This window comes from Antennarius striatus, chromosome 13 (assembly GCF_040054535.1).
Source record: "Antennarius striatus isolate MH-2024 chromosome 13, ASM4005453v1, whole genome shotgun sequence".
NCBI classification, from domain to species: Eukaryota; Metazoa; Chordata; class Actinopteri; order Lophiiformes; family Antennariidae; genus Antennarius; species Antennarius striatus.
In genome coordinates, this window is record NC_090788.1 from 20,453,364 (window position 1) to 20,471,959 (window position 18,596).

Consider the following 18,596-nt stretch of genomic DNA (forward strand, 5'->3'; position numbering starts at 1 on the left):
TGTGTGTGTATGTGTGTGGTTTGTCGGCGGTTCATTTCCATTCATCACCCTGTCAGTCTGAATGCTGCTGTGTGCAGCCAAACAGCCGTGACGGAGCTCCCGTCTCTCAGGCATGTAAGTTAATTAATTAAGTGTGTAACAGGTGATTGACGGCTTTCTGCTCTGCAGCCACTCTGCGGATGAGAACCACTTCCTGTACGTGAACTAGCTTTGGATACACTGGAGGAAGATGAGAATGTGTGTGTCTATACACACACGGAAACTTGCGATGATGCCATGATGCTCTAGTGTATTTTTTCAGTTAATAAAGGTGACTTTTTCAGAAAGACAAATGTCATTACTGATATTAATAACATTAACAACAATTTAGGAATCAGCGGGTCTGCAAGTGAAACATTCATTGGGAATTCAGTGCAACTGTGATAATAAAGTAGATCATTTCCTTGTTTTAGTGCAAAAAATAGAAAAAAATATTGTATAATAAGCATGTATTTTGTAATACATGTCACTCATACCTCCTGTCTGTTGTGCAGTACGACTGTGGCCGCCTGCTCCACCACCTCAAACACCATCACGCTGCACAATTCTCTGCGCACAGACATGGTCATGTTGGCGAAGGCGGGCAGCTGGTGCATGAACTCTAGTAGTTGTTCTGTGTTTGAACAAACAGGACAAAGGAGAGAGAAGAAAGAAGTTTAATAGAAAGAAAAAAAAATACCTGGGGAGTATTTCACTTCAGCATCCTCAGCAAATGTGTTTCTAACATCGTCTTTGGCTGGACTTTGTCTTAGATTACAAATCAATTTAGGGTAGAGGAATTTTAAATAGGGGAATTTATCCTGATTAGAATTGTCGAGAAAATTTGTCAAAATCTAAAGTTCTTCCATAGTAATAATAATGCTACTCGAGCAACACCATAGTATGATTCAGATATTAATGGAATCGATTGGATGCATCAATCTAAAGGTTGTGATTACAGCTGAAGCACTGGTTCCGTCCTCGCTATCGACGTCTTAAAACGAAGGATCGTCTTCACACACATTACATTTACAGAGGGGGTCAAATAATCTACACATTAATGGTGCAAAGGTCAAAGAAATTCTATAAATCAATAAGACTAAAGTGCACAACATATCCCTCTATGGTCTTTCTTTCACTGACAGTGTGTTACATCCAGTTGGTGATGAAGGCCCTGAGAAGGCCAAACCCCCCCAACCGGCTCGCAGCAGGCGGGGGGGCCCTTACATCTCCTCTCGGCTCTCTGATGTAGCCCCTTCCCCTCCAGGACCCCACTGGGCCCTGTTAATGAAGCTGGGACTATGATTGCATGATTAAAAATACACACTGGAAGGGCAACGGTGTTTGGAGACCATGGTGGGGGGGGGGGGGTTGTACTTCCTCTGTACTTAATGAAAGACACACAGAAACTATAAGGACCAGATCTAAAAGCAAAAACTCAGATTCCGGATCAGACAGTTCCAGGTGAAGGACAGACAGACTGACCGATGTCGTCATCGTTGCGGTCCGCCGGGTCTTTTTCCAGACACTCTCGAACCAGGTCTCGACCCACTAGAGTGTCCGAGGCTCTCTCCAGGTCCTCGTCTTCCTCCTCCTCCTCCTCGCTGTCCACAGCAGCCTCTGGAAGTCCGGACAGGTCCACATCTCCCAGCTCACTCTCTGTGGCCTGAGAGAGAGAATAGACGACACCTCAGTGGTGGGAGGGGTCGCTAATGGAAGCTAATGACACATGATACATGTATGATAACTGTACAGGGTCATCTATGAAGGGGTGGGGGGGATCTGAGAGAAACTAGGCAGCAGCAAATCATAGTTAACATTAAGAAAAAGCATTTTAGACATCGAAAAGGCAGCCAATAGTATCAATGTTATTGATTTAATATTAAATTATATATGGTTTCACATAAATAATCCAGATTTTTTTGTTTTCAGTAATCTTGTCCCTGTGACCCTGAGCTATCCATCAGAATAAATTATTTTCGCCGTATTTCCCCTGTGCGGGGGGGGGGGGGGTAGACAGTTGGTGGGTTCCTCACAGGCAGGTGGGAATTCATCCAACCAGGTGGTGAATAGAAACTCCTCATTGGTTGTGGCTGTGCTTCACACACACCACCTGTGTCTCTGACAGGTGGACACGAGAACAAAAGCAAGTTGTCTCGGATTGAAAAAATATTTTTTTTAGTAAATTTAATGTATAAAATAGTAATACTGACTCAGATGTATGAAAACAAAACTGTGTGACTTATTTTATGAATGAGAAATATCTCATTGGACATGCACCTGCACTTAGGAAGGTTCTGGTGTAAAAAGAATGGAAAAACCTTGGATTCACTTGGTTGTTAAAAGTTAATTTCCTGCTCGACGCAGTATGAGATGGGATCCCTAACCAACAATGCAATCTCTGCGTGGTTCTTCTGGGATTTGGTGCAAGGCCAGAAGCTTTTATAGGTTTCTCTGAAGCCAGGGGATGAAGCTCGTGGTCCATCTGGAGTTCAGCCACAGCTCCACCCTTGTGTTCAGAAATGAGGTTGAGCAAACTGTTTAATGGACTTTTCAAAAACACCCGTAGTTCCTTGTTTCTGTGTTGTTCTGCTCTAAATATACAAATATTTGATATGAATAAAAAGACATTAAAAAAACAAATATATAACAAATAAAAAGTTCAATAAAAATTCAAATAAACTAACCCAATCACTGCTAGTGTTTTTCTGCAATGAAAATATAAACCTAGTTCTGCTCAAACATGAAGGATTTAAAATGAGTGTCCAGAAAATGAAGGCCTACCAGTAACAAAAATATCGCCCCCACTGCACTGACAGCTGATGACAGCTGACTGGAGGTCAGCGCTGTGAGACAGCAGTCAACAAACCCAGAGTTGGGTCAGCGACAAGCTGATGGGTTCAGACCGCTGCAATTAACATCTAATCTAGGATGAAGAGATGAGGTCTCAGGTGTTGAACGTCTGACCCGGGGTCACCTGACTTCTATCCATCTGTAAATGCTTCCCAGACGTGCGATGAGAGGACCGGTGATGGGTAATGAGGATGTTCACATACATCTGAAGTGATGTGATTATCTGGTTTTATACAGGTGATTTTTGAAACTAAAAATGAGAAATAGCTTCTATATACAAAGATGTTTAAATCAATCCAGACGAGTCCCGACTGGATTACGAATAGCACTGACCAGAAGCTGAGACGAGACCAACCACCACTAGAACTGAAGAAGCCTCTTTGATGAGACGTGAAACGTCTTCAAGAAACTTTCTTAAAGTCAAGTGAGTTGATTTAAACAGTTTTAAATAAGTATAGCTTCTATAATTTTTGTACGGTCAACCCTAACACAGCTTTATATTTTTTAAATCTTCATCACTTTATCTTCTCCTCATCATTTCTGGGCCCAAGTTTTGTTTGCGGGAATCCATGTAAATATGAAAATCATGAAATTAGACGAAACGGTGGATTTTAAATCGTTCAGGCAGCTGGGTAATCTGGCGGTAAAAAGTCCCCGCACTTGATTTGTGGCTTAAATCCATCTTGACTCCCTAAAATTTGATAAAAACACAACCTGTATGCTTGAATATAAGAAAAGTATTTTTGAGCATCATTAACATTCCTGACCAAATGCTGCTCATTATTCTGAGGCCAGCAGTGAACAATGATCACAGCAGCTCATTAACAGCTTGTGACTTCCTCATTAGTTTGAAACAAATGGAGCTTTGATGAATGCTAACAACACAAATGGAGCTCGTCTCAAGCAAAGCAAACACAAACACGTATGAGGAATATTACAAGTATGATATTAGGAAGTGCAAATTTACCTAAAGGTTCTTATTTTGCTGCTGAAATCATGAGGCGGCAGCGTTGTGTGCCGTATTGATTCAGTGCCATTTAAACACCCTTCCCTCAAGAGGGGCATTCAAGTCCCACTGAGCGACTGAATGCTCAGAAATGTCAAGCCAAGGTAAGAGTTATGAGAAACCTTCTAGTCCATCTTTAATACCATTAAAATACAGAAAACATTTATTTGTATTGCATTAAACTGGGCGATCGCCACGAATGCAACCACAGAATGAAGGCTGTTGAGTAATCAAATTAATTTATATTTAAAATCTCAGACTCTAAATTGAGGTATAGACACAGTTTAAAAGGTTAGGTTCATTTCCTGCAGGTGACCTTTCTCCCACAACGGGAAGTATGGAGGAGGAAAGGATGCGCAATAATTAGCCAGATACCACACGTTACAAGGAGGGAGGGTAGAAGGTCGACGGATGCGCCAAAGGTTGACAGAGTCAGAGCGGCGGAAAATCTGTAGCAGGCTGGAGGTGGAAGAGATTCAGGCTGGTCAGACATACTGTACGTACTGCTGTAATGAGGGGATTAAAATGTTCCAGATTTTCAATGGCAGTTAAAGCAAAAGGATATTCCAACCCCACCTAACTTGAGACAGAAGAAGTAATTTAAAAATTGAAGAAGTTTAAAGGTGGTCCCCAACTTATTAATGTTTGACTTACAATTTTTCAGAGATACAAACAACTGGGCGCTGCCATATTTGACGATTGTCCTGCAGTTCGCTTTTCTGCCACAACCCCACCGAACACTCATTGTCGAGTGAAATGACGTCAACTTTATTTTTATGTTTTAATGTATTTTTTTTTGAAAAACCAACATGCAATCAAGAACAATTAAGTCAAAACGATCTACTTGTATTTTATTTACTATGTGTTGTTTTTATGTCCCGTAATTGTTTCTGGGGAATAGTATTTTAGTATTTAGAGAGGTAAAGACATTTAAATGTCAAATGGTGATTAGATTTTATTTTAATAAAAAAAATTAAAAACAATTCAGCTTATGAACAACCTCTCAACCAGTTGTGTTCGTATGTTGAGGACTACCTGTACTTATTTCAGAAAAGTACAACTTTCAACAATGTCGTCTTAATAAAATGTCACCCTGACAATAAAAAAAAGAGGGGAAAGGTGTAGAAACTGAAAAGAAAAGTTAAAATTATTCCTAATCGAACTGAAACATGAAAGAGAAACTGAAGCTGAGATGAAACAGCAGTGAAGCACTAACCTGGTAAATGTCTGATAGGCTGCTGCTCCCAGAGTCACTTGCGATGCTGCACCCTGATTGGCTCGGAGGCATGTGCATCACCTGTTGGTGGGCGTGGTCTGTTAGGTGCATCTTATTGAGATCTGCAGGAAGCTGTTCAGACAGACAGGAAGTGGTGGAGAGAGAGTGAGAAAAGGGAAAAAAAGAGACGGTTTGAGTTCCATACAGATTATACAAGATAAACTATCAACATAACACACACACACACACACACACACACACACACACACACACACACACACTCACACACACACACACACACACGAGACAAGACTGTTTCATCAGCCTGAAAGCCAATGTGGTTTGGCACTGTTCGAAAAAAGATGATTAACATGAGGAAGACGAGGCTGAAGATGCGTCAGACGGCTGTAAATTATGATCAGAGGATGGATATTGATCAGGTATCAGCACACAGAACAGGGCGACAGGTGAGAGGACTGTCAGTATGTATGTGACCATAATCAAACAGTGAAATGGTTTCTTATTTCTCATGAAAGCAACTTGGCTTGCTTTCTTTTCTGCAGACATGTGACGTGCAAACACAAAACCAATAGACACACACTCAAATAATCAGAAATGAGCACACACACACACACACACACACACACACACACACACACACACACACACACACACACACACACACACACACACACACACACACACACACACACACACACACACACACACAAATACTGCGTCTCTGTTAAAGTAACTCAGACTCAAGCTGACCACAAACAAATTACTTCCATTGAGCAAATTATTTTGCTGTAGTCAGCTCCTTCGCTGAAGGAAGTTCTAATCAATTTACAGAGAGACGAGTCCAGACGAAATCTCTTTGTTTCCTCTTATTTTTTAATCACTTCTAGTGAATATTGCAAACTCCGCAGTCTGGATCATCAAGATTTTCTGTTCAAGTAAAGCCTTTTGTTTCTAAATAATAAAGTCCTCTCAGTCAGTCAGTAAACCTCTGACAGACGTCCGTCCTGTCTGTGCGTCCCGGCTTCACGCCGTTACAGTAAAGATGTCCTGAAGGCCAGTTTGTGAACCGTTGAATAAATGATAGCATCCTCTGTGTTCTCTTCATTAACACACTGATTTACACCAGCAATTAGCTGGCCAGTGGAAGGTCACCATCAGAGGACCTGACAGAACAAATAGAAGCCACACACACTGTTTCCCGTCCATCACCCGGGGCTGGAAAATCCCAACCAGTCCAAGCCTTACCCGTTTACAGCGGGGTCGTGTGAGGGTCAGAGAAGAGGTCCTCCTGCGACATTGCACAAAGCCAAAGCCCACCTCCTCCATACACACAACGGACGGGTCGCCCCAACACGCATGAACGTCCAAACCGTAAGACCGACTACGGAACGTGTGAACATGGAACCTGCAAGACGCCCACATGTAATATTAAAGATGTTGAGTGTGGGGGGGTGCTGCCCCCTCAGTACTCTGTTCTTCTACTGGACGACCCCATCAGCACTTAACCCTCCCCCCACCCTATCCAAACCCACATGGAACCACAGAATTGAGGGGTGGAGTTTAATAAGTGCAATAGCGTGTTCTTAATATGTGACACGCTATTTAATGAACACACAATCGCTCACAATCCTGCAGAACAAAGATCAACCCTTTAAAACACACCCTTTTGTAAAGAACATGCGTTACAAAACTATCCAAACACCTAAACATTCACACTTGTCCCTATAGGTCACCCTGCATATGTGTGAATGCAAATGTGTGGAAACATTTCTGTGTCCATTTTGATTGTAATTCCGGTTATAGCGCCCCTAGTGGTGGAAGAAATAACCACAGAAGAGTCGCATGGTTCAAAACCTATGAAAAAAGTAGCGGTTTATAGTCCAGAAAATACGGTAATAAGAATTTGCCATGAGAAGATATCGGCATTCATTACCCAGAAGTCATCTGTTCAGTGTGGATTCAGTTGGAGGAGCAAGATATCAGATATCTGATGTTCAGATTAATTGATCCTATTACTCAAACACACACTCACATACACACTAATTATTAAAGAGTTAAACTGCTGCCGACTCTATCTATAACAACATCTTTATTGATGCAGTATCAGCCTTATTGATCGAGAAGTATTCTATAATCTGTCAGGAGCTGGAGGAGGTCATGTGATCTCCGTGGTCGTCTGTCTGCAGGATTTCTTGAGAGGCGGTGCCATGTGACTGAAATACGTCACATTCACACTCAGTATGTAGAGTTATACATCAATATTTTTAATTTTAGTCAATACTGGCAGATAATATTGTTAATTCAAAATATTGATTAGGATCTATTTGATTAGTTTATGAAAATCTGAACACAAAATCCACATCTTGCATTTCCAGGAGAATCTAGGAGTGTCTCTAAATCCTCCTGAGTGACATGTTCATGACACGCTCGATCCGTTAATTCAGTTTATGCTTGCTGGAGAGAAAAAAAAAAGACTGAAGAGATCAGATTAGGATTAAATATAATGGAAAACGTTCTTGAACACTGATTGTTTTGGAGGAGCCACGAATTAAAATAGGGGGAGGACAGACCGGAGAGTCTATGTGTTAATAGCTTCTTGAGTGAGGGAAGGTTGGAAGGGGGGGGGGGGGGGTGTAACAGGGGAAGTGAATAATTGTGGAGATTCCCGTGGCTTCTATTCACACCATACACTTAATCCTGCCCTAATCCCCCTCTTTCCTCCCACCGGCAGGCAGAGAGGGGGCTGTAAGGGGTCTCCCATTCCCCTCATGCATTAAGGATGAGAGTTGGGAGATTAAATATAAATGTGCAAAGTTCCTTCGGCTGTAAAATTTTATCATGTCAACAGACGGGAACAATGATGGGGGGATCAAACTGGTTCTTGGTGTCAAACAGACACAGCAGTCACGTCACCAGCAGGCTGGTTCAGAATGAAGCTAGAAAAGACTCCATGAGGACGCCTACAGTCACAGAGATGAATAAGAACACAAGCAGACACACTATTTTTTAACACAACTTTATGAGCTAATTTGTCTTCCTGTTGACTAAAAGCTTAACAAACCAAAACATATATAAGTGTGAGGTCTGCATTTTCCTCCTTCTATTAAAACCAACCGTGCTCCACTTACTGCGTCTGATTCTAAATGTGAGATTAACTAGCTGTGGGCCTGAGTGGTTTTTTGCTTCTATGTCCTCAGTTATAAAACGGGCTATAAAGCCCAGGCTGGCCATTTAGCTACATAGACCAGAGACTGGGTTTCCCAAAGGCAATTTAGCGTTGGGATAATCTCTACTACTTTGTAGGTCAATGCATCAATAGATGTTTTGGGAAACACTGAATACTTTAATGGATGATGTCTGGTCTGTCTCTCATAATAGACTGGAAGTGGACCCTTAAGAGTCCCAGAAGGGGCTAAGCCACTAGATAGAAGATGTCATAAAAATGATATCTAATCAGATTAGAAACAGTACTGCACCTTTACCTTTGATTCAGCTTTGATTGAATTATTCAATAATAAATTTCTGTCTCATTGAGTACTATAGACCTTTGTTAGGACAGATAAACAGGACACACCTGAGACCACTGGTGAACAACAGAGTTCTACAGAGTTGAAGACAAAGAGGTCGAATGAACACTCAGTATGAGACAAAGACGAAGAGGTGCAGGAAAACAGAGAGATAAATAATAAAAGGTATGACTGGAGCAAATGATTGATCGATCGATAGTTGGCGTTTACAAATAATGACACCAACAAAGGTCAATGAATACTTAAAGACAAATTTGGTATCAGGAAAAAGCTGAATGACAGGCGTGAGTGAAGTGTTGCCAACTCAATCATGAATGAATCTGTACAGGAACTGTTGATTTAGAGAATAATAACACAATTTTTTAAGATGTATAGCAGAAGACAGGGTTAGATGGAGGCAATTGATTTGCTGTGGTGACCCCTGAAGGGAAAAGCCGAAAGGAAGCAGAAAAAACCTTCAGCTACCTGATTAGAGCAACCAGGTGAGAACACTGGCGTCACTTGGCCTACTCCGTCTAAAATCGCCCATCAGTTACCTTAAGTTACGTTAAAACGAATGCCCACAAGAACATAGAGAATAATATAAACCCACAGAACTGTACACACACATCAATGGATTATTGGATTGAAAGCTTCTACAGCTCCATTCAGTGAAACATACAGTGAGACTACTGAACAGGCTCAGCACACAGTCAAGCTCCACTCTGCCTCTGGCTAGTCTACAGATTAAGACACAGCGCAGGGAGACAGGTGGAGGTGGGGAGGAAATAGAGGGAGAATGTGAGTAAAGAAGGGGTGGACGGTGAGTCAGAGAGAGTTAAAAGAGTCTCAGAAGAAACCGTGAGAGGCAGAGAGCAGCAAATGATTGAAATGATTGAGTGTGAGAAATAAAGATGCTGACTTGAAAGTGAGTCGAGATAAAGAAGAAAATCTCAAACGTTTTCTCTAGAATCCAGTTCCTACCTGAGTCTATCTCTGGTGCCACGGCGACACGACTCACTGTATCTTCCCCTCTCGAAGCGGGAGAGGGGGAAGATGAGAGTGTAATGAATTGAATTTGGAATTAAAGGTGACAACTGTAGAAGAAGACACGCCACAGAGACAGGGCGTGAAGAGACGAGAGACAGACGGAGACCGAAGATGAGGCTCTGAGCTGCAGCGAACGTCTCATCCAACATGAAGTATGTGTTACTGCTGCTTTACATTCTAGGTCTTCAGACTAAACAACACAATATCTCAGTTTCAGCCGCGTTCTTTTTGACAACTCTTCTTGCAAAATCTGTGTCTCGCAAAAAAACAATCCCGCAAAGCGGTGATGTATTGTAAGTGTCAGGGTTTGTCCGTTAGTGAATCCACCAAATGTCTTCACAACGGTTGCAAATAGAAAGATACCTGGTAGATACCTGAAAGATTTCAGGTACCACTTTCAGGGTACCCTGACCTACCCTCCGCGGGATGTTGCAGTCTCTGACTGCCTTGTTTAAATTGTGAGTGACTGGAGACAATTTTGGGAGTGAGACTAGTATTTCTATCAATACTAAAAAAGAGGCAAGTTGAGAAAATAGTATCAACAAACATTTGAAAGATTTAAAGTGCAGTCCAACTGGATGTAAATAACTGTAACGGCCACACAAGCTCAAAAGTTATTTTGGATCCGAAAAATGAAACACTAATGGTTGGAAACTGAAAGAGTGGCAAACTGAAAGAAAGAATTGCAAATTACTGACTATAAACATTTCAGAAACTTTGATTTTACTTTTCGGAACAAAAAGTGCTTTCCATAATTTGGCAAGCGTCACCCCATGAGGTGAAAGGTTCCATGGTTTCGGGCTGGCTAGACTTGAGCCTGGACAGAGAGGCTGGCAGGGCTCTACAGGGGATAAACAGCCATTAGCTGGCAGCATCCACAGGCTGTAAAGTGTGGTGACAGACGGGATGCTGAAGAGTACCGTCACCAACGCTGCCAAAGGCTCTTGACTTCTGCTCCCGTTCGTCTGAGACTGATGAAAGAGAGAGTCACAGTGAGGGAGATGAGAGAGGAAGGCTACACAAAAGAAACAGGAATGTCAGGGAAGAGGAAAACGAAGAAGACGCTGTGTCTGCATTCTCTGGCTTTGTTTCATGTTAAATGATTCGTCCACACATTCTAAAATCCTGGATGCTATGGAATCAGAGAAACCTCTGAAACAATAGACCACTACCCTGAAGCCTTAGACCTGAACTGTGGCTCCAACCAGAACTGTAAGGAGTATTGATTTATCCACAGAAGAATTAAAAGTCTTTATCCTAGCATGGATGGAAAATATATATTTTTGCAGGTCACAAGTCTTCAGACTGAACAGATAATCAGCTCCAAGTAACCTCCAAGACCCCAAACTATTTGCTTCAGGGCCTGAACAAGTCATTACCTGCTTGTCTGCTGATCTAAATCACCAAACTCTTCTGCATGTTAGGGCTGTGTGACAAAATAGTCAAGTAACTGGAATAAAAATCAAATACTGAGTTTAAACCTCTATTTTGTAAAGTCACGAGATATAAAAAGTGAAAATCTGAGGACAAGATTGCCTGATGAATTCTAATAGTGAAGAAACTCGTGATAAAATGAAGTAAAGAACATGATTTATAAATCTTGATTCAACCCATAATATCTCCATCCTGCTACCAGCCTGGAGCTTCGTCATTCACTCTTTCAGTGGTTCATTCATTCAGGTAATTAGCATCTGCGTCAAGGACTCCCCAATGGACGACTGAGGGCGTTACAAGAGTCTCCATTACAAACTGCCTCCTGCAGGCTCCTGGAGAAGCATTGGTGGAGCTGCTTCCACATCGCATTACATGTCTCTGAAAAGGACATGTGATGCGATGTGGAAGAAAATCCACCAACCTCCCTTCAACTCAGTGTAGACATGTCCAAAGAGGATTAAAATTCACCCGACTTGAAGTTCAAAGTGTTTAAAGGTGTCAGGTTGACCAGCAGCGAAAACGTTTTTTCATCGATGGATGGTCTGATGTCGCCCGCCTCTTCCAGCAGGTGGAGATGGCGGAGAATGGGGGGGGTGTATTTTGATAGTTCAGCCCTTTCTTTACATCACCCCCCCTCTCCCTCAGTCCTTGTTGTTTCGTCTCCCCTCTCTATACGACCTCTCTTATATCTTCCTCATGACGGAGGACAGTAAAAACAGTCTACTGCTGTGACGGAGGATCCAGGAGGTTCTGATGGTCTGATGTTCGTTAAAGGCTGTAAAGACTCTCTTTTGTTCTGTTTTGGTGTGTGTGTGTGTGTGTGTGTGTGTGTGTGTGTGTGTGTGTGTGTGTGTGTGTGTGTTGTGTGTGTGCGCACAGGAAGACAGGCGTCTCTGTCTGGCCCCTGAGGAAAGCGGGCCATGGGCAGTCCTGCCAGCTTTAACACACACACACACACACACACACACACACACACACACACACACACACACACACACACACACACACACACACACACACACACACACACACACACACACACACACACACACACACACACACACAGACACACACACACACACACCTCAGGGTCTCCTGCCTCCCCTCTGTTAACAGATGCTTCCTGCCCTTGCGTCCCAACCCATGATGCTTCACACACACCACCACACACTGCATGTGCGGTGTGTGTGTGTGCGGTGTGTGTGTGTGTGTGTGTGTGTGTGTGTGTGTGTGCATCCCTGGCACCCCTACAGGTTGACCCAGGGGCCAGGAGGAGGGCCCACCCTGTGGTTCTCCTGCAGTGCTTTTGTGAAACGCTGGACCGTGTTCCACCCTGCCGACCTCACCTCAGCCCCGACGGAGCTGACTTCAGGCTGAGTTCCTGAATAATAATAATAATAAAAATAATAGTTACAGCTGTAAGCAAATAAAATACCTTGTCTTGTAAGTAATGCCAGACACAAAAAACTGCTAAAAAAAACCCCAATCATTTATCAGCATTTATCAGTTTGGTGATGTTGCTTGGCTAAACTGACCTCCCTCACATCTGTTTTTATGCCTCACAGCAGCGGTTTCTGGTTTCCACACCAACACCTGCCCAACAATCAGCTATACATCCAGGGTGTGTTCAGAAATACGTCTGGAAAATATCCAGAAGAGGTTTTACCATCAGAGGAGGAATATCGGGATCAATAGCAGCAAGATAAGAGCAATGAAACGTGTGTGTGTGTGTGTGTGTGTGTGTGTGTGTGTGTGTGTGTGTGTGTGTGTGTGTGTGTGTGTGTGTGTATCAAATTGTAGCCCAGGGTGAAATTCCAGCAACGACACAAGCCACATGCATGAGCGTCACCAGACGAGTGTGTTTGTGGCCGTGGAGCATCTCCACATGAACCGCCTCCCTCTCAGTAAAGTTGACCACCAGCCATGCATGTTAATGCACTGAGGCCTGAGTGGGTTTGATACCCTCAAAATCCAGCCCATCCTGGAGAACTGGCAGCAATTATTCCAACACTGAGTAATCAAATAGCACAGATTCTTTTCTGTCTGGAAAACAAATAAATGAGCGAGTGCATTTCCTGCTAGCGAAGCGTATCAGTCAAGTCAGTTTTGGTCTAGCTTTTAGCAGTGCACCTAGGGGTGGGAGGAGGACAAAATCTGGCAATGCATCAGTTGGTTCCACTTTCAAAACTAGAACCAATGCAGTCACAGGCTGCAACATCCCGTGACACCCCTGAATTCAAAATTTTACCCTGACCTATTTGAATAAGTCAAAGATCAAAGTTAGTGTTCTGACCTACTGTCATAGATCAAAGCACTAGCTTTGCCATAGATCAAGTGCTAGTCAGAGCACTAGGTTTGATCTTTGACATATGCAAGTAGGTCAAAGATCCTGTCATAGATCAAAGAACTAGCTTTGATCTATGACAGTAGGTCAGAGCACTAGCTGTGATTCATGGTCTTAGTCACACTGGCCTTCTCCCTTGTCTGTCTATCTTATCCCGTTCCTGAGTGTACAAAAGTTGAAATTTGACCTTGACCTAGTTTTTTCAAGGTCAAGGTCATCATCTAATTTTTATCCCCTTTGCTGCCTGAGTAATGTGCTTTCAGTTTCTATCTGCAATGGTTTCGAAGACATTTGATGGACTAATGGACAGACGAACACACGAGCACTAACAATTACACTACATCACCACTTTGAAGCGGGAGGTAACGTAAATACAACCTGCTTATTTTAATTCTATCCAGAGACATCCTGGGATGTACCTAATAATTAGAAATATTTCTAAGGTCGCACAAAGATTAATGACTTATGGGAGGTGAGTAATGCAGGCTTCACCTAATGCAAGCCATATTGATCTTTATCACCCCCACTTCCTGTGTATATGATATCCTAGACCTCTTTCTGTATGCTGAAAGCACTCTCTCCATTTTGTTGCCTCAGATTCTCCCCCTCCCGTTCTCTTACGAACACCCCAACACTTGCCCTGCCCCCAATCTCCTTGATACCCTATGAGTTTTGGTGAGTCTGTCAATCAGAGCGTCTGTGGACTGTAGGTCGGGGTAAAACTGTTCAGACCGATGAAGTGACTGGTGTTACATCACCTGACAGACATCAAACACAGAGTTCACAAAAAATGTTTCCGTCAACATTTTCCTGCACCAGGGGAGCCGAGCGGCAGCTCTATAATACTCTTTAATGGTTTCCTTCCACTGATTTGATAAGGCAGAGTATTACCGTTCAAAGTGGATTTTATGATCAAAGCGTAAACCTGTCCGCCTCAGCGTCTTTCAAATAATACCATCATTACAAAATTACTGAAAACAGCGCTTCAACTTTTTAATGTAACTTGAGTTTAACCCAACACAGCAAACCTGCTTAGCCTAACTTACAATTAGTAAGTCTGACTTACCTGAGCTCTTGTTGAGACAGTAATGAAGGTACTCTGTTGACTCAAACATGGAATTAGTCAATTTAATGAGAGTCTCGCCAACCAATTAGAACCAAATCAATCCGCTTCCCATGAACATACTATCATGGGTCAATTCTCACCCTTAATATTCCTCAAATTAAATGCCAACAATTGCTTTATTTCATTGTCAAATTAAAATTAGTGTGGTCATGTCTGGGGAGTAATCTTAATCCCTCAGTCTCACATCTGACCACGTTCCTTCTGGAGAAAGTGTAAAGCTTGGAGGCGCTAATAAGTCTCTTAATAATGTCTGGGCAAGAAGCCACAGCACTGAGACGTAAGGTCAGTAGACTTAACTGAAGAATAATTAGTCTCCTCACTCCTCTCCAAAGGGGTGCTGCAGTTTAATGTAGCTATCCATCCTATCAGCTCTGATGATGACTGGTCGGCTAGTTACTGTCGCTTGAATCAGAAAGACTTCTTTGTTGCACTGCCTGTTTCAGGTGGGGCTTTAGTCTGCTCTGCTGTTCTGTATGAACATACAGTATTGACGTCTAACGGGTGACGGCTGAGTATGAGGTGACGGCGGAGGTAACCCACCCCAGTCAACGCTCATTCAGATGGGCTAGATGTGTCGTCTGTCTGCCTCACCATGTCCTTCATGTCTTGGCAGTGAGGCCATCATCCCAAAGGAAGACTTATCCAGAACCTTCGTAGCCTCATTGCTATTCAGCGTAGCATGGGCCCACGCATGCTGATTATGCCAATTAACCAAGGCCTATTGATCACTGGGAAGAAGCAAAGGCAGCAGCCCGGGTCAATCTGAGTTTGTATCTTCCAGACAAAGTCTGCAGTTTAGAAAGGAGGATTATTCAAATAATTTCCACTTAATTACTCATATTGAGCTTAAATCCCCCCAAAACAAAAGAGAGTAAACTGACTGTTTTATGATAGTTTTTGTTTTTCTTAGACAAGGATTATCTGTCTAATAAGGATTTATGATGGGGAATCTTCTCGCTGAAACAAGAGTGAACATTTTAAGAAATGTTCACTCAGCAGTCTTTCAACGGAGGAGCAAAGACCACAGGAAATAAGTCCATACATTGTTTTTCATGTCTCAATATTTATTTTCACTCTGTGAGTATTTCTTTTTACAAAGTTTAAAGGTGTTTCTTACTCAAGTAGATATGACTGCTAAAAGAGTGTTAAAAAGACAAACAAGTCATTTAATCTGCTATGTGGTGCAAATATAGAATTGTTAATGTAATTACAGACTCTTGGTACAACAGAACACTAAGGAATGTAGAGGAAATACAGGGCATCTGAGGTACTGAGTAATACGAGGTATTTAGTGCAGAAAGGTTGAACACAGGAGGAATTAGAAGCTGTACGAAGGAGTTGGTGTGATTTATAAGACAGGAAGCAGCAGATGAATGAGGATACAGCCCAGCAGGGCAGCAACAGCAGCATCAGGCTGGCAACAACAACAAGCCCCATTATTGATGTTTAAATAATAGATGCGTAAAGAGAGAGGGTGAGGGAGGAAAAGACACAAACAAGTCGTACGGAAATGAGCGTCCCGTATTAAAAAACAGATGAAGAAGAAGTGAAAGAGGAGGTCAGAAGAAGAAAGCCCCCGCTCCGCGAGGAGGAGATGGACGAAGAGACACATGAAGAGTGGACGAGGGCTGACACGGGAGAGGAGTAACAGAACAGACGCTGGGATGACTCGGTGGACAACGGGTCCCGTGTTGGCAGCGGGGAAGGTCAAAGAGTTCAACACCAGAACATTTTGACAAGTCCTGCAGCTGAGGGAGGGTGTGACCTGGGGTAGAGTTCCACTGAGACAAACAGAACCTGATTTAAAGGGACCGTTCACCCATAAATACAACACGGTACAAGAATGAGATGAAGGAGAGACGTCAAGAGCGGAAAAGGCCTGCAGATTCTCAAGTAAAGGTCCGGTCTCTCTTTTCAAGATAGAGTGTGTGATGTTTGAAAAGGATGTAGGTCCGTCCAGGCCTCACGAGCGCTCAGTGCCACAAATAACGAAGACGCTTCACTGGCCTACATCTTCATCTGTGTCATCTGAGCCCAACTTTCCAGCCGCACAGTCAATATTTCAATAACTACCCTCTAAAATTGTGCTGTATGGCAGGAGATGCAGGTCAGACCAGTGGCAACTGGCAAACGTCCCTACGTGGTAGAATAAATGTTTTTAACAACAGTTCAGCCAACAGGATTCTTAAATTCTCAAGTCTGCAGCAAACAGGGTAGAGGAAAAGAAATAAAAAGGTTTTACACATGAATAAAAAAAAAACTTGATGATACAGCCGTAGAAATGCAACTGGCTCTCTTCAAACTTTCATTTAGGTTAGTTAAGACTCTGGATTTGAAAAAGTAATTAAATGTAAAGCTGGTGGCGTACAGGGTGGAGAATCGTTCAAGAGGAATCCAAGATCAGTACGGTGAGAAGAATACCCGGTCCCTGCCAGCGGCAGCTAGAACAAATCAAAGGCTCTGACTCCCAGCGAAATAATTGGCTGCCGTTCTGAAAAGACTGTCAGCGATAAAACTGTGAAAACGTCTTGTGAAAAAACAAAAACAAAAAAACAATCAAAACCAAAAAAAAAAAACAGCTTTAGGTTTTCTTTTCAATCTTTCTTTGTTTTCTGTGATTTTTTTTTTTTGGTCTTTCTCCTCCCTCCAATTTCAAATCCGCTTCCAGCCCAGCTCTTCTTGTTTCTTTCTTCCTCTTCCTCTCCTCGTAGGGGATACCAGGATTAATTCACAGAATCTTGTCAGGGAATTGAAATCCCTTCGCAGGCCACCCTCACACTTCTCCAGGCTTCCTTCAAACCCTGATCTGGTTGCTTTAAGCATCTCCAGACGGCGCACACATTAGCGAATATGAGGAAAAGGTAAACTTAATTAACCTCTGTTAAAGGTGGACTCTTCACACACACCAAGCAATTAACTCTAGACTGAGGACAGAGGCGCTGGACTCCTGCAACACTGATGGGCCAGTAATGTGTTGACTTGGGCCTGTAGTATTGATCGTAATCAATGCCAATAAGTAAACACTGACTTAACAAAACACCAGTTTAGGGATGAGCTGTTGGGCCTTGAGATTTTAAAAACTAGGATAAATGACTTGTCTGCTGCAGGAATTGTGCTAAAAAAAACACTAATGCTCGATCTGTCAAAACTGATCCGTCTATATGTTGGTTTAAATGTATATAGCAGCCAATATAAAGAATTGTGAAAACTAAAATTTCACAGATAGGTCTGAGGTCCTGAAGAAACTGTGTTTAGAACAAGTCGCGTGTGTCAATTTATCAGTTATTAAATCATCTAAAAATGATAAAATACACTAATGCCTCGCTTATTCTGGCTTCAAGATGTGCAGCTTCACCACATTGTGGATTTTTAGAAGGTGGTCTGTAACTTTTCTTTAATACAAAAGTGTTTTAAACAGTCTATCAGTTTGGACAAAAGGTAATACAGATAGAAAGTGGTTTCATATCAGTATGGGGAGGGTTCATCAATGTTTAAATTACCCTAAATGATGAAATAAATAGTTTGGAGCTAAATTGCGTAATTCTATTTTTTACGGGTGGTCCTGGAACGCATTAACCGCGAGGAATGAGAGATTACTTTATCATATTCTGCATATTTCTGCCATAATAAGAGTCAAATATAAGCCATCCTTATCCAAAATGTCGGGATATCTATATCCTGACATATATCTGACCTAAAATTGTCAGATTCTTTTTTTCTTTAAAAACAAATATGGACATTACCTAGTGGTCACCAAAACACTGGTCTTTTTATTATTATCTATATCTACATATAGCATCTCAAGACAAGGCATGCAACAACATGTGACACAACGACACTTGAATCACAAGTTTCCTCTTTTTGCATCAATGATGAGCTTCAATAAAGCTGCATTACAAAACAGAAAAGTCGTCAGAATGTAGTTTCCGCGGGTTTGATTAATCTGCAGGGACATGAGAACTAACGTTCTATAAATACTGCGTTTCTGTGGATCACACGAGAGGTGGGAAGTAATTACGAAT

At 42.3% G+C, this 18,596-nt stretch overlaps 1 protein-coding gene across 7 annotated transcripts in view; it reads right to left on the bottom strand.

Annotated features, from left to right (window-relative positions):
• The window catches only part of LOC137605804 (rap guanine nucleotide exchange factor 6-like), a 105,751-nt gene that overhangs the window by 33,025 nt on the left and 54,130 nt on the right, over window positions 1-18,596 (bottom strand). For all 7 annotated transcript variants that reach the window (XM_068330586.1, XM_068330587.1, XM_068330585.1 and 4 more), the window contains 3 exons: window positions 5,094-5,225; window positions 1,504-1,684; window positions 516-652 (listed from right to left, as the gene is read on the bottom strand). In XM_068330586.1, coding sequence (XP_068186687.1) covers window positions 516-652; window positions 1,504-1,684; window positions 5,094-5,225 — 450 coding nt within the window. The remainder of the gene's footprint in view (window positions 1-515; window positions 653-1,503; window positions 1,685-5,093; window positions 5,226-18,596) is intronic.